The 19,566-nt window shown below is 36.7% G+C and overlaps 1 protein-coding gene across 5 annotated transcripts in view; it reads left to right on the top strand.

Annotated features, from left to right (window-relative positions):
• LOC108719003 (calcium/calmodulin-dependent 3',5'-cyclic nucleotide phosphodiesterase 1C) overlaps positions 1-19,566 on the top strand; it is a 433,183-nt gene that overhangs the window by 250,503 nt on the left and 163,114 nt on the right. The window contains exon 2 of one of the 5 annotated variants that reach the window (XM_041566133.1): positions 16,462-16,488. The exons of the other annotated variants lie outside the window; for them this stretch is intronic. Within the exon in view, the coding sequence (XP_041422067.1) occupies positions 16,462-16,488 (27 nt within the window). The remainder of the gene's footprint in view (positions 1-16,461; positions 16,489-19,566) is intronic. 5 annotated transcript variants of the gene reach the window in all.

Here is a 19,566-nt window from a genome sequence, read left to right as displayed (position 1 = left end):
TAAATATTCACAGACCTGATTTTTAACTTTATTTTCCACCTATAATTTGCAAATGTGGTTCCTCAATATAAATCCAAGTGGAACACTAAGGGGCAGATTTACTAAGGGTCGAATATCGAGGGTTAATTAACCCTCGATATTCGACTAGGAACTAAAATCGTTCGACTTCGAATATCGAAGTCGAACGATTTAGCGCTAATCCTACGATCGAAGGATTATTCGTTCGATCGAATGATTAAATCCTTCGAATCGAACGATTCGAAGGATTTTAATACAACGATCGAAGGAATATCTTTCGATCAAAAAAACGCTGGCAAGCCTATGGGGACCTTCCCCATAGGCTAACATTGACTGCGGTAGCTTTTAGCTGCCGAAGTAGGGGGTCGAAGTTTTTCTTAAAGAGACAGTACTTCGATTATCGAATGGTCGAATAGTCGAACGATTTTTAGTTCGAATCGTTCGATTCGAAGTCGAAGTAGTAGTCGAAGGTCGAAGTAGCCCATTCGATGGTCGAAGTAGCCAAAAAAACACTTCGAAATTCGAAGTTTTTTTAATTCGAATCCTTCACTCGAGCTTTGTAAATCTGCCCCTAAGTAAATAATATGCTCCAGAAACTTCCCTTCAGGTCGGATATGACCCCTAACATTTTGTCACCCAAAAGATACCCATAAGTAATATATATCTAAAGTAATTAAGTGAAATAAAATAAAATTAAATCTTCATTTCAATGACATAATAAAAACACAGGACTTAAACATAAGTTTTTATAATTTTAGATTTATAACCAGGAATTTACAGACCGACTAAGAAGCTTCTGTTGACATTTCAGCAGGGGTTATATGCAAAGGCGATAAATGTTTCATTGTACCTTTCAGAAACATTAATTAGAGTTTTGAACGACCCCAGTTAATTGCTTGAAAAAAAATCCATGAAACTGTAAATATACTGGAAAATATCGTAAAGACTTGATGTGCAAACAGACATGCTCCTTCCATTTACCACTACGTTTTGGAAACCTAAGCGTAATGGCACTGAGAAAAATCCATATCTATTTAGGCGAGACGAACGATTCACAAAGATATGGATTTCTTTGTCATTCTTCAAATAATTTTGATGTATTTGAAAAATGCTGTCGAACTGTGCTTAGTCCCCTTAAAAATCTTTAACCTTTTAACATCTATTTTGACACCTCAGTGCATAGATGATCGTATGTGTTTTCATATAAAGTCATGGGTTAAAATGTCTGATTTTTTTTTTCTCTAGCACATAGAGGAAAGAAAATCTTATTTGGTGGATTTTGGAATTAAAAAAGAAAAATGCTTATAAAAGTGCCAGTCCCTTCTAAAATGACAAACAAATATCCTTTGTGTATAAGCAGTAGAGAGGAACAATGAAGATAGTCAAGTTATTTGGTGAATTTTATCTTTTGTGTATAAGCAGTAGAGAGGGATAATGAAGCTAGTCAAGTTATTTGGTGAATTTTATCTTTTGTGTATAAGCAGTAGAGAGGAACAATGAAGCTAGTCAAAATATTTGGTGAATTTTATCTTTTGTGTATAAGCAGTAGAGAGGAACAATGAAGCTAGTCAAGTTATTTGGTGAATTTTATCTTTTGTGTATAAGCAGTAGAGAGGGATAATGAAGCTAGTCAATATACAGTCGCTCAAAACATATATTACCTTCTGTTATAAATAGCTTACAACCCACCACCATATACAGATGGAGCCACTTTTTTTGTGTTTAACTCGGTGTAACGCTAGATAAGTAGAAGCAAGTGAGATACCTAATGTTGTCTCATCGTATGTCAGTCTCGCACAAGACTGATGATGCTTTTGCATTCTAAGCACTATATTTGACCCATTGTTGGTATTGATTTAAAGCAGGGGTCCCCAACTTTTTTTACCTGTGTGCAACATTCATATCTACAAGGAGTTGGGGAGCAACACAAGCATTACAATGTTCGTGGAGGTACAAATAAGGGCTGTGACTGACAATTTAGTAGCCTCTATGAAGAGTGGCAGCCTACACGGGCCTCTGTCTGGCAGTACATCTTGCCTCCAAGCCAGGAATTAAAAAATAAGCACCTGCTTTGGTGCCATGGGGAGCAACATCCAAGGGGTCAGAGAGCAACATGTTGCCACTGGTTGGGGACCACTGATTTAAAAATAATAGGGTTTCCTGGACGAGTGTAGAAGAGGTAGAGAAGCTTTGACTGGGTTAGGCAGGCCAGAGAGAACAAGGGGTTAAGGTTCTGCCATGAGTAGAAAGGGGGAAGCAGCTTGAGCCAGAATTCCTCCAGTCTGCATGGATCAGCGGTGGGAGCAGAATCCTGCTCTCCTGCCCATGGGTTTTGAAAACTTAATTAAGTATGCTGCAACGGCAGCTGGTTAGGCAGGGAGATGCTTGCCAGAGTGGGGCAACAGGGCAGTTTTACCATATCTGTGGAGTGTGCTGAAGCCTCTCTGGGTAAGGGTCCTGGGAGTTACGGTTTTGTGTGTGGCCATTCGCTCCTACTTGCCCATCCAAATCCAGTGAATTTTGGGTGGCCGTCATGATGGTGGCACATTCAATTATGAGTAATTGGTTAGGCAAGCATTCCCATTGGGTTGATGTTATGCAACACTTATATGTTGTTTATATATTGACATGGTTAATAAACTGCAGCCTCTAAACTCCATCCTGGACTCCAAAGGGCCGATTCACTAAATTCGAGTGAAGGATTCGAAGTAAAAAAACTTTGAATTTCGAAGTATTTTTTGGGCTACTTCGACCATCGAATGGGCTACTTCGACCTTCGACTACGACTACGAATCGAAGGATTCGAAATAAAAATCATTCGACTATTCGACCATTCGATAGTCGAAGTACTGTCTCTTTAAAAAAAACTTCCACCCCCTACTTCGGCAGCTAAAAGCTACCGAAGTCAATGTTAGCCTATGGGGAAGGTCCCCATAGGCTTGCCTAACTTTTTTTGATCAAAGGATATTCTTTCGATCGTTGGATTTAAATCCTTCGAATCGTTCGATTCGAAGGATTTAATCGCTCGATCGAAGGATTAATCCTTCGATCGTACGATCGTAGAATTTGCGCTAAATCCTTCGACTTCGATATTCGAAGTCGAAGGATTTCAATTCCTAGTCGAATATCGAGGGTTAATTAACCCTCGATATTCGACCCATAGTGAATCAGCCCCCAAGTGTCGTTATTGTAAATTAAGCTAAAGGGGTAAGAGAGTATGTGACCATCCCTGCAGTATGTGATGTTTGATTTCTCTATACTTATGCCCTGTATATTTTTTCTAAAAATAACGTCTCACTGCAATCAGCTTTAGTGCCATTTTCCTCATCAAAATAACTTCATTAAAACTTTTTTTCATTTTGGTAGTAAGAATGAGTTAAGCATTAAAAAGAAAACAGCAGAGTGCTAAAAAGCTTTTTTGGAGCCGTCAGTGTTCTGCTTCAGTGAACATCTTTCTTAAGCTTCCTGGCTGTGCTGTACCCACGTCACGGTATGTTCTCTGAGAAGAGCAAGAGATGCATTACATAAGTATGTCAGACCCCAAGGACACGCAACAAATTTTTCTATTATGTAGAGAACTTATCTAAAAACCTTTAAAAGGTTATTACACCATTGTTTTGGAACAAAGACATAAAGTCTTTCAGAAGTAAAAGTATGATATATATAGAGACAAACTGAAATCTGTATAATAACCTCTTGCAGCTATTTAGATGTAACTGGGCCTTCCTAGGAAGTAGACAGTTACCACTATCCCTTTCACTTGTTCAGAAACTTCTAAATTCTTTAATATATGCACACAAGAAATATGTCATCAGAATAATTTTTTGCTCCTCAAGAGCAATATCACAGCAGAATGCCTAAAATTATTTGATATTAGATCCCAACTGGCCTCACATACAACCTTCTGCACACTGCATTTTATACATAACTCCAATGTATTCCTACAGGTATGGGATCCGTTATCCAGAAACCCATTATCCAGAAGCTCCGAATTACGGAATCACCCATTGACTCAATTTTATCCAAAATAACCAAATTTTTTAAAAAAAGATTTCCTTTTCCCCTGTAATAATAACACAGTACCTTGAACATGATCCAAACTAAGATATAATGAATTATATTTTATTATACTTTATTGCAAACAAAACCAGACTATTCGGATTACATGATTTTCTAGTAGACATAAGGTATAAAGATCCAAATACGTTATCCGGAAAACCCCAGTTCCTGAGTATTTTAGATAATAGGCCTCATACCTGAATAAACAGTAGATATACTTATGGGCAGATTTACTAAGCTCAAGTGAATAATTCAAATTAAAAAATATTCGAATTTCGAAGTATTTTTTTGGGTACTTCGACCATCGAATGTCAAATTCGATCGAATGATTCGAACGATTCGAAGTAAAAATCGTTTGACTAATCAACCATTCGATAATCGAAGTACTGTCCCTTTAAAAAAACTTCGACTTCATACTTCACCACTTTAAACCTACCAAAGTGCAATGTTAGCCTATGGGGACCTTCCAGAGCACTTTTCTAAGTTTTTTATGATCGAATAAAAATCATTCGATCGATCGGTTAAAATCGTTCGAATTGTTCGAATCTAACGATTTTTTTCGATCTTTCGATCAAAGCCGTTGCGCTAAAATCCTTCGAATTCTAGGGGTTTTAACCCTCAAAATTCGACCCTTGATAAATCTGCCCCTTAGGGTCGTATATCAAAATCCAAATTTCTCTGACTATTTTAATTTAAAAAGTCCAACCAAAATAAAATCCACTATTGGAGCTTATTTATTATTAAAAAAAGCACGATTTCATCCTCATGGAAATCTTTGATTCTGGACTTCCACTTGGTTAAAACCAAACTAGATAACATGCTCCTCCTGGAAAAAATGACCAGCATACGTATGGCCTCCCAGAAACAATTCTACAAAGTTTGGACACCGTGGATGGCGTACCGGAACGTTTTGCCCACTTAACGGCCCCCCCCCCTTTTTTTTTTTTTTTTTTTTTCCCCCTTGACCCACAATGGAAGGGATGACATAACCTCTTATACAATGTACCCTTCTCCACAGAGTGCCCGCCTCTTGCCCGCCTTGATGTTTCCTTTGGTGTGTCCTCTACCCTCTTACTGATATGTCAACCACTATGACAGTACTCAAAAAGGTTTGAAACAAAACTGTTTATTGTTGTTTATTGTACGGTTCGGATGACAATGTGGAAGTACTATGTGTCTTCAGAGTTCTGTAGGCTGGGATACTCCCAGTGACTACAAATCTAGAACCACGTTTGTGTACAATTCCTTTCTTTGTCTTTTTATTTGCAAATAAAAATAAAAATGATTGAAAAAAAAAAAAAAAAAAGCACGATTTAATTGGATCGGAGACAAATCAAGCGAAAATCTGTATTGTATGATTGTATGAGTTGTATCCTTAATTGCACAATCTTTTTGGGCTTTTTCCTGAAAAGCCTGAATTTTTCTTGGAGAAAATTTACCTTGCACCTGGGCACACAGTGGAACCGGAGTTCCATCCTCCATTTTTGTGTATATATATATATACACACACACACACCACACTGGCACCTCAATTTTACATCCCCTGATTTTAAGTTTTACATTGTTGTTTTGTGGTCCCACTTATATATTATGTATAATACATTTCCCTGATTTTAAATTTTCCTGGATTTTACACACTTTTTTTTTGGTCCCCTGAAAAATGTGGGGTTCTACTGTATATATACTGTTTATTTGTTCCTAATGCTATAAGAACTTCATCATAGAAAGTACCAAAGTAATAATTCTGAAGAAGATTTACTTCTGTAATTTTAAGGATGGTGATAGCATTGTAGCTAAATTGCAAGCATGTACTCCCACAAACATAATGTACTTTAAGTTACTTTAGATCTGCCCACACTATTGCAATTTTCTTTTTGGTTTATGCCTGAATATTGTGTACTTAACATTTTACTTGTAAAAAGTAAGTTTTGATTCAGTCATTTCAGATTCCCATGGCTAATTTTTCTGCAAAGTTATTGGAATATTTGTATAACCCTTAAAACAAAATACAATTTACTGTCAGATTTAAAGCGTGATTTTAAAAGCCACCTATACGTTCCAACATATATTCGTTTATTTTGCGCCGTGGTACACTTACATCACATTCAGAACTAAAATTACATGGATATGAAATGAAGCATGAGTCTTCTTTCTCATGTTCTTTGATATAAATGGTACAGTATGTGAATAAGTGAATTTTTAATAGGGGCATCCCCTATATAAATGGGACAAGCTGACACATTTCTTCACTTGCAACATACAAATTTTTATAAAAACATTTACCTGTTTATAGATTGCTGGTTAGACCCCACCCTGAGTGCAGTTTTGGTTGCCAGTCAGTAGGAAGAATATAAATAATCTGGAAAGATGTGCAAGTAAACTGGTAACGGGAATGGATGCGGGGGATTTGTTTTACACAGTGAGTTACATGCCAGCAGAGATCTATTCAGAAAAAAATAAGTTCTGCATTAAATTGTCATTCAGTACTATTTGCTTTAATATTAAATTGGTTTTTTTCAGTGATTATAGGGCTCATGTAGGTGCATAAGTCAGGTGCATTACCATGCACATTACAATGGTATTCGCCTTGAATTCACCACATGGTGGTTAATATTATGGCATTTTGCACGGTATATTTGGACTTTGCAGTTATCAATAAGGGGCCAATTCATTAACCTCGAGTGAAGGAATAGAAGAAAAAATACTTTGAATTTGGAAGTGTTTTTTTGGCTACTTCGACCATCAAATGGGCTGCTTCGACCTTCGACTACGACTTCGACTTTGAATCGAAGGATTCGAACTAAAAATCGTTTGACTATTCGACCATTCGATAGTCGAAGCACTGTCTCTTTAAGAAAAAACTTTGACCCCCTAGTTCGCCACCTAAAAGCTACCGAACCCAATGTTAGCCTATGGGGAAGGTCCCCATAGGCTTGGCTAAATTTTTTTGGTCGAAGGATAAACCTTCGATTGTTGGATTAAAATCCTTCGAATCAAACGATTCAAAGGGTTTAATCGTTCGATCGAACGATTATTCCTTTGATCATACGATCGAAGTATTTGCGCAAAATCCTTCGAATTCGATATTCGAAGTTGAAGGATTTTCATTCCCAGTCGAATATCGAGGGTTAATTAACCCTCGATATTCGACCCTTGATGAATTTGCCCCTAAATGTGTACTAACAATAAATAAACAAAAGAACAGTATTTACAAACTGCTGCTCTGCCTATATATAGCAGATAAAATGTAGACTATTCCAACTGAGACTGTCCTTACACAGGATGCTTATCCTGCAGTCTCACAAAGGCCTTGCCATACACATTTATCACATTACATCATGCTCCTTCTGAGTTTTTCTGACATACTTAATGAAGACAGACATATTAAGCTGTCAACTGTTCTCCACCAAAAATGATTTCTTCCCCAACAAGCATGTTGTCTGTTCCGGTACTTAGTTATAAGCATCAACAAACTAGTTATTTTTTTAACTATGCAACAGGAGCAGATGCATTTTAAGCAGATGCACTTTATTGTTTAAAGGAGAACTAAAGCTTAACTAAATAGGTACAGTAGACAGAAATATTGTACTTTATGTTTAAGGCTTCTGTACCAGCCCAAGGAAACCACAACCTTTTAGCAGTAAAGATCTATGGCTCGGAAGATACTTCATGTACTGTACATAGAACTGTATGGGGCCGGCAGCAGACAGCACAGAGCACCGGTAGTTTCCTACAGAAGGAGGGGAGTGGGCGTGTCCCAGTGGGTGTAAGGAGCAGGAAGCTGTCACGGTACCACTGACCACTGACCAAATGCTTCTTCTCTAGGGCTGCAGTGAGACCTCTCCTGGTTAACTGTTTCAGGGAATGAAATTGTATAACTTTCTGTTCTCCAGCGGCCAGACTTTAGTGAATTGCGGAACTCAATCTATACAGCACAGATGCTATTACATTATGTGTTTAAACAGCATTGGTGTACCTGGGGAAATGAATCACTATAGCAGGTACATTGTACTACTGAGGAAGCAGGCCCCCTGTACCCCCTGTACCCCAGCCCCCCCCACGATTGCGGGGTCTACTTCCTCGGTAGTCACACCACTTGGTATCTTATTGACAAGGGGGATTTCAGCAGCAGTCACACAGCTTTAAAATCAAACCTACTTCAGGCTGACTGGAAATGCATCTATTTTTATTTAAAGTCTATCTGTTCTAAAGGACAGGACATCGTGTTTCTCTGCAGTCAACGCGACTAGCGCAACTAGCGCGTTTAACTTGATCTGTTACATCGCGCCAGACAGACAATTACTGCTGGCTTCATCTGTAGCTCCACATCTTCTTTTCTGCTGATTAACTGCACATGCTCTGGGCTGCTGTCATTTACTGAGCTTTGGGATCGACACACATGATACCGATATATATAATATAAATGTCACAATATAAGGCTGTTTAGTAATTCAGATTGATATTGGTACACTGCAGCTTAGAAATAAGCACAGTTAATATCAGAATTTAATTGTCAGACCTGTAGCATGAGCTTATATGACAGGCAAGCTTAATTTTCTGCTTGATGATTGTGATGATCCCTAAGATCAGCTGCTCAAAACACACTGAGCATGTGCATGTCACAGGCACTCCTAACAAAATCCAAGATGTGAAACTCCTATAACCACTTTGAAGGCCTGGATCATTACTACTATAGAGATATAGAACCTTTAGGCTTATATACGTTCAATATATAAAATATGAAATTTCTAGCCATATTAATTTTTAGAGTTTAGTTCACTCCACAAGAAAACTGGAATAGTATAATAAACTTGCAAACTTTTGTCCCATGTCTAGTAATCCATAGTAACCAATCAGCAAGTAGCATTAACTTGTCAGCCATCGGTAAACATCTGGTAATCATGGTTTACAAGCACTTTTTGACTTTTGGTAATCCCAGCCTCAGATACAATTTAGCCAGAGTGACATAATAGGATAAAATGCATTTCTTGTACATGTTTTCAAAGACCGAGAGCAACATCTGGAAAAAGGGTATGCCCTCCTTTTGTCCAATAACATGAAATACTAGAGAAACAGTTAAAATAGAGAACTGTGACAAGAGTTGCTCCCTGAGTTTGAAAAGACTCTTTGAGATGCTTTATTAAAAAAAGAAGTGGGGATATATTACATCTAAGAAGAGCAAAGGCATTTGATAACATTTTAAATGTGATTTCTTTTCTAATTAAGACATATAGTACAAAGCCTTGTAAGAGAACATAACACTTCACAATTGGCAAGTGTTATACACCACCAGTGATTGTAATCACTTACCTGATACCCTAGGTCACTGCTGCTGTTAGCAGAAAACTGCACTATCCCTCGCAAACAAGGAAGAAGCAGGAAGGGGATCGCTCAGCGGGGCTTGTCAAAAAGTCTATGCAATTAATTAAATGGAAGCACAAATTACAAGCGCAGTTTGACTTCACAATTGGAAGAGGCAATGAAATGGCCTAGTTGAGCCACTATCTGCAGTAATTATCTAAAACAAGCTAGGTAAGCAAAACAAAAGGTTAGCAAAATGTATACTTCTTCAGCTATAAACTTGTAAATATTTAACACATTTCTGGAAAGATGTCTGTGAACAAATAATGGAAGTGGCTACTTTTACCTTAACTCCACCCATGGTTTTAACTACAGAGGAAGTAGACCCTTTGGCTGCAGGGGGGGGCAGGATGTATAGAGGGCCCCATAAATCACAAATAATACTCAATTTCAACATCTATTAGTTAAACAGGACAACCTCTGGATACGTTATTCCCTAAAATGAATTTGCTGTGGGGTCCAGTAGCATTCCACTGACCTCAGCTGTAATTTTGCTATTACTGGAAAATGGAAAATATCATGGATGTCTACAGAGGAATCTAATTGTAGCTAGATTTGCAATGACGAATGTAAAGAAATTGAACTACTAGACTCAAAAAATATCCCTGCTAGGGATCAAGTTAAACATACCAAGGGTAAAATTAATTACTCTATTGCTTTTTATACAATAAGGGGCAGATTCACTAAGCTCGAGTGAAGGATTCGAATGAAAAATACTTCGAATTTCGAAGTATTTTTTTGGTACTTCGACCATCGAATTGGTTAAATTTGTTCGAATTCGAACGAAATCGAACGAATCGAACGAAAAATCGTTCGACTATTCGACCATTCGATAGTCGAAGTACTTGCCCTTTAAAAAAAACTTCGACCCCCTACTTCGGCAGGTAAAACCTACCGAAGTCAATGTTAGCCTATGGGGAAGGTCCCCATAGGTTTGCTAACCTTTTTTTGATCGAAGGATTTTCCTTCGATCGTTGGATTAAAATCCTTCGAATCGTTCGATTCGAAGGATTTAACCGTTCGATCGAACGAAAAATCCTTCGATCGATCGAACGAAGGATTAGCGCTAAATCCTTCGACTTCGATATTCGAAGTCGAAGGATTTCAATTCGAGGGTCGAATTTCGAAGTATTTTTAACTTCGAAATTCGACCCTTAGTGAATCTGCCCCTAAGTGTCTTATTTGCCACAGTGGTGCTCATTTATAAACATTTGGCAATTTTACACCTTAGCCTTAATCCACGAGAATCAATATGAGTCATTTGGATCAAAATTTTTATTTTTCATGGTTCTTGAACATTTTAGGCATTTTTTCAGCAGCTCTCTAGTTTGGAATTTGAGCAACTACCTGGTTGCTAGTTTTTCAATTTTCCCAACCAACCTGGTAGTAGTTTGCATGTGAGATGACTAGGAGAGTGCCTGGATAAAAAGTTACAGTAATTAATTAAAAATCAATAGCTTACTTAAACTTATAGCTTCATAGAATAAACATTTTTTTGCTATTGGGGGTCAGTGGCCACAATTTGAATTAGGCGGAAGGCAAATAACAAAAAAAAACTATAAAAAATGAAGTTGCAAAGAATAGGATATTCTATAGTAAATTAAAAGGGAAGTACCTCTTTCCTTTAAATAAAATGAACTTTGAAATATTATCTTTCCTCTATTGCTTTTTTGGATATGAATAGGAGTTTGCATCTCAATGATGCCCTTTCTCTCATCCATTGAAATTTTAAAAAAAGATGTGCAGCTCTGCTCTCAGAGGTCAAATGATACACTAAATGCTTTTCACATCTCATTTCCTATGTTTTGGTTCAGAGATTCTAGTGTGAGCTTTTTCATCCATGCTATTACATTGCTTGCTGAAAGAGCTGAAGCAGCCAAACAGTATTCCTCACTCATTAAGTGGTGTTCAACATCATCTTATTCGTATCTTATACGTATAGAAAAAAACAGCAATCCTTAAAGAACCAAATGCCATAAAGACTCTATCTATCTATCTATCTATCTATCTATCTATCTATCTATCTATCTATCTATCTATCTGTCATCTATCTATCTATCTATCTATCATCTTTTACATTTATATCTTAAAATAGCTTATTATACACTGTCTACAAATCTATAGTGAGGCATACCTGGCAATAACTGGTTTATGTCCTTTGTAAATATTAAAAAAAACTGTAGTTAATTACATAGTTTCATAGTTACACATTATGATAAAATAATAATAATAATAATAGCAGTTAATTGGTTATCAGTTATTCAAACTCCTATAGCCCAATTTCAACTTGAATACCTAAATTATAAATACACAGGCTTTGGTAGACTTAAGTACATTAAATTGCTATAAGTGCTTACAAAACGCTTTAATTGTTGTTGTTATTAGACATTCAATATATCTGAAGTCCAGACAGAGGCCCTGAAAAACGGAATTGAAGCTTGTTAAAGGGTTACTATTATTCCAGAATTCACCTTCACTCATTTTCCATGTAAATGTGTTAGGTGCCTTACCAAAACCTAAAATATTCTAGCATATACTTTACAGTATAGTTGTTGTGGGCTATTGGCTTTTGTGCTTCTGAAACGATTTTGTGTATTTTGTATATCACAACCTTTTTCCGAAAAGAAATTCTAATTTAAATGTATAGATTCAAATCTCAACTGTTTCTTTCTTCTGTTACTTCTTTACCTCTAGCCATAAATAGTTGCGGCTTGGTGATACCCTTTCTTGTTTCCATGGAAATTTTAAAAATTATGTGCATGCACAGATTCCATTGAAGTGTAACATTCTGCACACCCACAGTCTATAAATAATAGGAATTTACTAAAAAAGCTAAAATATTTTTTTTTTATAAATATGTGATTCATTTTTACACCAAAATTGTACTTTTTTGAATAAATCTTAAACATACACCTTTATATTTATGCCCATAATTGACCCAGAGAAAATAATTGCTAAAATTTCTCTCGGTCAAGTACTGAAAGCTAATCAACTTTCAGTCAGGTCCTGGTACACGTTATTTTTTTTTCTCTTTTGTAGTCTCCTTCCCATCTTTATTATCATAACAGTTATGTCTATATAGGGAATCACAAACCTGTTGTACCATAATGCTTCTGTGCATAGCAAATGCTGACCGCTGAACAGTCCCTGCTCATGGGGTACACTGACCCATTTAAAATGTGTGTTCTGTAAGAGTGATAGGTGATTACTTCAGAGAGAATTAGAGCATCTCACTGAAATATTACACGCCAATTTTATATGCCACATTTTGATGGGATGCTCTAGGCAATTTATCGTAAAATGTCTATACAGGATTAATAAAAAGCAGGTAGTTCTTTTTAAAAAAAAGTGCACTCTCCTAGCTTCTATGTTACAATCTGTTTTATAATCTAAAGAGATCTGGTACTACTACTATTATTATTATTTATAGAACATCAACATATTAATCGCTGCAAACAACTTTAGAGAATAAACCCTAAAGGTACAGGTCCCTTTAGGGCAGTGGCTTTAGTGGGCCTTGGTGTACCCGGGCTCAATGAGCACAACCAGTAGGTAAGAACACCAGCAGCCAAAGAGGTAGATCCACCCCTTTCCGCACACTATATTGAAGTGTGGTAGGAAGTGGTCATTACACCTCTTGGCCAATAACACTGGTTATGCAAATATAACTAACTAGATGCATAGGCTTTTGCCTAGTAACTAGGGAGAAAGGAGGAAGGGTAGGTATTTAAAGGCATAGGGGCAATTTAACTTCTATGGGTCCCTACAAAAACTTTATATCACTCCTATTGTTTTCTGGAGATGAATACATGGATTTCAGGTGTGCTATAATATATGACACTCAGTTCTAAGCTTCACTATAACTCTGTTAAAATAACAAGGATAAAAAATGATTCTATTCTTCAACTTTTATTCAAGGATACGGATCTGCTTGCTGATTTAATAAGATTCCTACTTTTAATATTGTCACTGCAGGGGATGGCCAAGCAGCTGTGGCTCTGTTTACTTTAGCTAATATAGCATATAGGATGGTTAAGGAGTTAAAACCCAAATGCAAAATCAGAAATATTGTCTGGATATTATCAGCATTCTCTTGTAGAGATCGCAGGTGTGGAAATAATGGCACCAATCAAGAATTTGATTGGGAATACATTTGCCAAGTGAATTCCCTTGTCTATTGAAAAAATATTCTTCTGTATTATGACCTCACCCTAGGGAAGCATATTTATCTGAAGGAGATAGATTCTTGTTATAAACGCTCAATTAAATTTGTAGAGAAGACCAGTATGCAGTATAAAAGATATATTAGCAGGCAAGAAGCCAAGCTTTAATATACCGGTGGAGAATAGAGATGTACTATTGCTTACTTTTATAGCCCCCATGCCCCCCGGTCTAATATTCCCCTCTCAGTCCAATGTGTTAAACAATTATTGTTCAATGTCCTTGTTTTTCTAATATTTTGTTCAATACATGTTTGTGATTCTTGTTTATATCAATTTATATCTTCTCTGACGTAGTTGAATCTGTATGGTTTGATGATTAACACCTTATAGACTAGTCCAACATCCGTGATGTGATGCCAATGTTAGACAGGAGACATGTTGGTGACTGATATTAAGGAGGTATTTATTAAAACTTAAATTTATCGAATTTCAACTCCCATCCAATAATTTAATTAATTTATCAAATATACAGCTCGAAAGAGTCGGTGCAGGAAAAGTCTCTATGAAATCGTCCAAAAATTCGGATCGTGCAACTTTTTTGAATTTGACCCCTGAATTGTAAGATTTTTTCAAGTTGTCACCCAAAAACCCTGACTTTTTCAGATTATTCAGTGCAGATCACAATGTCAAGAAACATCTTCAGGGACATCTGCGGTTGATTTATACATGACCTTGACAGGTTTGAGCTGGAGTATTTTTGGATTAGGATTTTTAGCAGCTTTGGGGTATAATAAATCTCTAAAAATGTGAGTTTTCCCCTTTAAAAACTCATCCAGAAAAACATCAAGGTTTAATAAATTGGCCCTAAATGTAGAGTGAGTGATTCAGCAAACTTTTTAGTTATAAACATCTTATAGAAATAAATAGCAGTGATTCATTTTAACTGGAAATAACAGTATGGATGAAGAATGACCAAGTTACAATCCTATCATGTAGGCCTCCATAAACTTCTATTTAGTTCTTAACAAAATTATCTACTAAATAACATAGTTCAAACTTATCCTCACAGTATACAATAGTATTGTGTTAACATTGTAAATATAGGCTTCTTTCCTTTTATGTTTTATATCTTTCTTTGTAATCGTTAAAGGGGCAGTATATCCCTTGTTCAACATTTGGCATGGGGCCGAAGGTAAAACACTGACAAGAGACAATAGCAAATGCTTTACTATTTTAGGTCAGGACGGATTAATAAACAATCCATGGAAATTAATTGTATTTCTCAGGATAATAATACATAATTGGTTGTGTAATTTGATTTTTTTTGAAGGGGTTAACATTTTTTACATTAACTACAAATGTAATATTGTTATAATTTATATACCAGTATGGGATCCGTTATCTGGAAAACCATTATCCAGAAAGCTCCGAATTATGGAAAGCCTGTCTCCCATAGACTCCATTTTATCTTAATAATCCAAAATTTTAAGTATGATTTCCTATTTCTCTGTAATAAAAAAAACAGTACCTTGTATTTGATCCAACAAACTGAGATATAATGAATCCTAATTGGAGGCAAAACCAGTCTATTGGGTTTATTTAATGTTTACATGATTTTTTAGTAGACTTAAGGTATGAAGATCCAAATTATGGAAAGATCTGTTATCTGGAAAACTCCAGGTCCCGAGCATTCTAAATAACGGGTCCCATACATGTATATATGATACATTGTTTTATGAACAATTCATCACTGAAGAATCAGCATTCCATAAATAACATATTATACATTCTCTTGCGGATATTCTCTTGTGGGTTATTATGTATCTCAAAGAGTGACAAAAATGCTCTGATAAGTTACTCTCTTAAAGAAAAAAGAAATGAAATTACTTTCACATGTTGGAATTAAGTGATTATATATCATGCAACAATTTTAAGGTGTTAATCTAAAAAATGTTCTTAACTTGTTGTCATGTGTCCATAGTAGTGAGGATTTCAAAATCTTTTTTTAACTGATGGCTAGTCCCTCAGTTGGATTTGTTTTATTTATTTGTTTCATTTACCTTTACTACATTTTTAGGCAATGGCCACTGATTCGCAGCCTGTGGATAAATGCAGGCTGAGAATGTAGCATGAGTGTGATCTTACATAAGAAGTGAAAGAGCTGTGCTCTATGAATAGTTGTGAAATGTGGGTTTATATTTGGGAGGTATAGGGATATGCTGCACGATGGTTACCATCACTACTACATCTTATATCCACACTTAACTGTGTTTAGGCTCCTGGCTGCTCGAGAGTGAGAATTTTTAAAATTATTGATTATGTGGGGCCTCCTTGAGCAGTTCCCCAACATACAGTTTATTTGGAAGGAAACTACTACACTACTTACTTACTTACTACTCTACTTACTACTACTGAAGTTTTTATGGACTATAAAAATATATTATTATGAGAACTATTTAAGCTGTTATGTAAATAGAATGACCAGCCAATTTCATATATAACAAAAAAAGGGATTGATGGGCAAAAAGATATAGAGATTCCATGTAGTTTGTTGTTAAAAACATTATTGAAACCGTATTGAACTTTCTTGCATTTAGATGTTCGTGTATGTACATATCTTACATATTCTTCAGTGAAGATCTTTAAACATTATAATTATATATGTGGCATACTTTTGACCTGTGCCATTGCCATGAGTCCTGCAAGAATAACAAAAATGAATTTGACTGATTCGTTTAAGTCAATTTTTAGTGCAATACATACCCCAAACTGCCATTATATCCGATTACCTCATAACCTAATCCATCCTATCAAATTCAGAGTTTATCTCTGTGTTCATCTTTTGATTTTTTTCTTTTAGGAGGAAATACAAGAAAACATCACAGAGGTAGGACTAACTACAAAGTGTGTTATCTTCATTTCTGGTGTCATCAGCCCTACTCTATTGAATAAATGGAGCGTTGGTTGTTGCATATGTATTTTAGTGTGAATAAATTAGTGAAACGCACACTTCTTTTTTTATGGAAGCAGTAGCATGTATTTCTACCACATTCCAAAGGCACCCAGTCACATGCAATTCCAACATTGTGTACTACAGCTGCATATTCAAGCAATTCCTACATTTCGGAATGTAACTTGTATAATTGCCCACCAAACAATACTGGTAAATGCCAATTCTTTATATGTACAGTACTTTGTATTTTAAAATGGTCCCAATTCCAGCACATTGTTCCATCAGCTTTCTTGTTTTAAACAGATGCATTTGAAAATAATGATGATTGCTCTTGTGAAAAAAAACTTTAATATGCTGAGTGTAGGTAAGCAACGTCTTTGTGTACCACAATAAGAATGTAGTTTTTGAAAATCATTTTCATGCCGAAATCCAAGTTTTTGTAACACTTGTGACTAAGGTATTATTTCAGCTTGTAGTACATACAGTTTTTGCTACATGAAAATAATATTCTGCTACCCTGATATCACCTAATTTAGACAATAATTCAGCTGTATTCTGTATAAATTAAAAATGTAATGATATCAATGGATATTTCACATAAAAATCAAGTGTCCATTCTACATTTTTGTATGTGTCAAGAGAGGTGAAAAAGAACCTGATTGTTTGCTCAGGTTGAATCCACTGTCATTCAACCCACTCAAATTGATTTTCTCCATTCACAAAATGTGTATGGACCTACCAAGTTCTCTCAGATAAAACATGGCAATCTCCATCTGCGTAGTTAGATTCAATGATTTGTTCTAAACAAAATATAAAAGTCTGTAGTGTAAGCCCTAAGGCAGACTGCAGCAAATCAAAAACATATTATATTGGGAAAAAAAACATACAAAATTCCATCTATGTACTTCCAAATTCCTGTCATAATTAGGGATGTCGCGGACTGTTCGCCCGCGAACTAATTCGCGCGAACATCGACTATTCGCGTTCGGCGAATGTTCGCGAACGTCGCGCGACGTTCGCCAATTTGGGTTCGCCTTAGCTGGCGCTTATTTTTGCCCTCTCACCCCAGACCAGCAGATACATGGCAGCCAATCAGGAAGCTCTCCCTCCTGGACCACCCCCACACCCCCTGGACCACTCCCCTTCCATATATAAACTGAAGCCCTGCAGCGTTTTTTCATTCTGCCTGTGTGTGCTTGGAAGAGCTAGTGTAGGGAGAGAGCTGTTAGTGATTTGAGGGACAGTTGATAGTAACTTTGCTGGCTAGTAATCTACTTGATACTGCTCTGTATTGTAGGGACAGAACTCTGCAGGGATTTGAGGGACATTTTAGGTTAGGTAGCTTTGCTGGCTAGTAATCTACCTTCTACTGCAGTGCTCTGTATGTAGCTGCTGTGGGCAGCTGTCTGTCCTGCTGCTGATCTCTCATCTGCATCTGTTCTTCAAACAACTGCCACCTAGCTGTCTAAATATCAATAATAATACCGTCTCCAGAAACACCACCCGAGTGACGTTTTTCAAGCAGCAATAATATATTCCGTATCCAACGGCTGTAGTGTATACGTTGCCCTTGCAGGCATTATTTGCCCAGTCTTTAACCAAGTGCCACCTAGCTGTGTGAGCTTTTTCACATTCCGTGTCCAGAAACATCACCTGAGTGACGTAGTGTGATTTCTGCCCTTTACAGCACAAAACGCAGCGCTGTGTCAACAATGGATTTTTCAGATACATTTTTGCCCTTGATCCCCCTCTGGCATGCCACTGTCCAGGTCGTTGCACCCTTTAAACAACTTTAAAATCATTTTTCTGGCCAGAAATGTCTTTTCTAGCTTTTAAAATTCGCCTTCCCATTGAAGTCTATGGGGTTCGCGACGTTCGCGAACTATTCGCATGTTTTGTCGCAAGTTCGCGAATATGTTCGCGAACATTTTTTCCGCCGTTCGCTACATCCCTAGTCATAATCTATGTTTCTGATATCTTTTTTAAAGGGGCAGGGTACCCTTCATTGAACATATAATCAACGAACTAAATGTTTGTTTCAGTACACAAAACCTTTTTTTCACCCCTTTCACAATTTTAGTTTACAGATAGGTAGAAATCATTTTTGCAGGGGGATTATCTATTCAAGGAAATATTATTATCTACTTTGCAAAGCCCACATGGGGGCAAATTTACTAAAAGGCAAAGTGACTAACGTCATTTCGGAACTTCGCTGATTTACTAACGATCACTGGCGTAACTTCACTAGCAAAGGAGATAGACTGTAGTGGTACTTTGCTCCCTAACGCCAGGCAAATTTGCACTCTGGCGAATGGATGTAACTACGCAAATTCACTAAGATGCGGATTTTACTGAATGTTACCTTGTCTTTGCCACCTCAGACCAGGCGAAGTGCAATAGAGTAGATAGGAGTTCCTAAAAAAATAGTCCCAAAAAACACTAGCGTCTTTTCATTTTTTCAGGGTGATAGACTGAAAAAGAGCGTACATTTTTTTTGGGGTAACCGACTTCCCCCCTACATTTCCTGACATATGGCACATAAACTATACACTGGGCTCATGTGTAGGGCAATATAACAACTTTATTTTATTAAGGTTTGTGTAGTGTAATGTATTTGCCGTTATGCAAATTCGCTTTGCTTGTCACAGTAACGCTAGCGCAACTTCGCCTGCATTCGGTGCCCTGGACGCAATTTTGGATTTTAGTGAATTAGCATTGTCCTGGCGAATATACCCCTGGTGAAGTGTTCCACTATAAGCGAAGCCATCACTAGTGAATTTTCGGAGGTTAGTGAATTTGCCCCATGGAGTATCTTCAGTTTTAACACAATAGGCATAAAGCATGTTCAGCACAAGTCCTGTTCACTGAACTAATGTTGACCAAGGAGTATACTGCCCCATTAAAATATAATTCATCACTTAAGACTAGAGGCAATATCAATGATCATCTGTCTAAAAGAATAATAGCTTGCCTTACTGTAGTTACAACAAGGTGGTGGTATGGAGAGGTTTT

Source organism: Xenopus laevis, chromosome 6L (genome assembly GCF_017654675.1).
Source record: "Xenopus laevis strain J_2021 chromosome 6L, Xenopus_laevis_v10.1, whole genome shotgun sequence".
Lineage (NCBI taxonomy): Eukaryota > Metazoa > Chordata > Amphibia > Anura > Pipidae > Xenopus > Xenopus laevis.
This window is presented reverse-complemented; position numbering and strand designations above follow the sequence as displayed.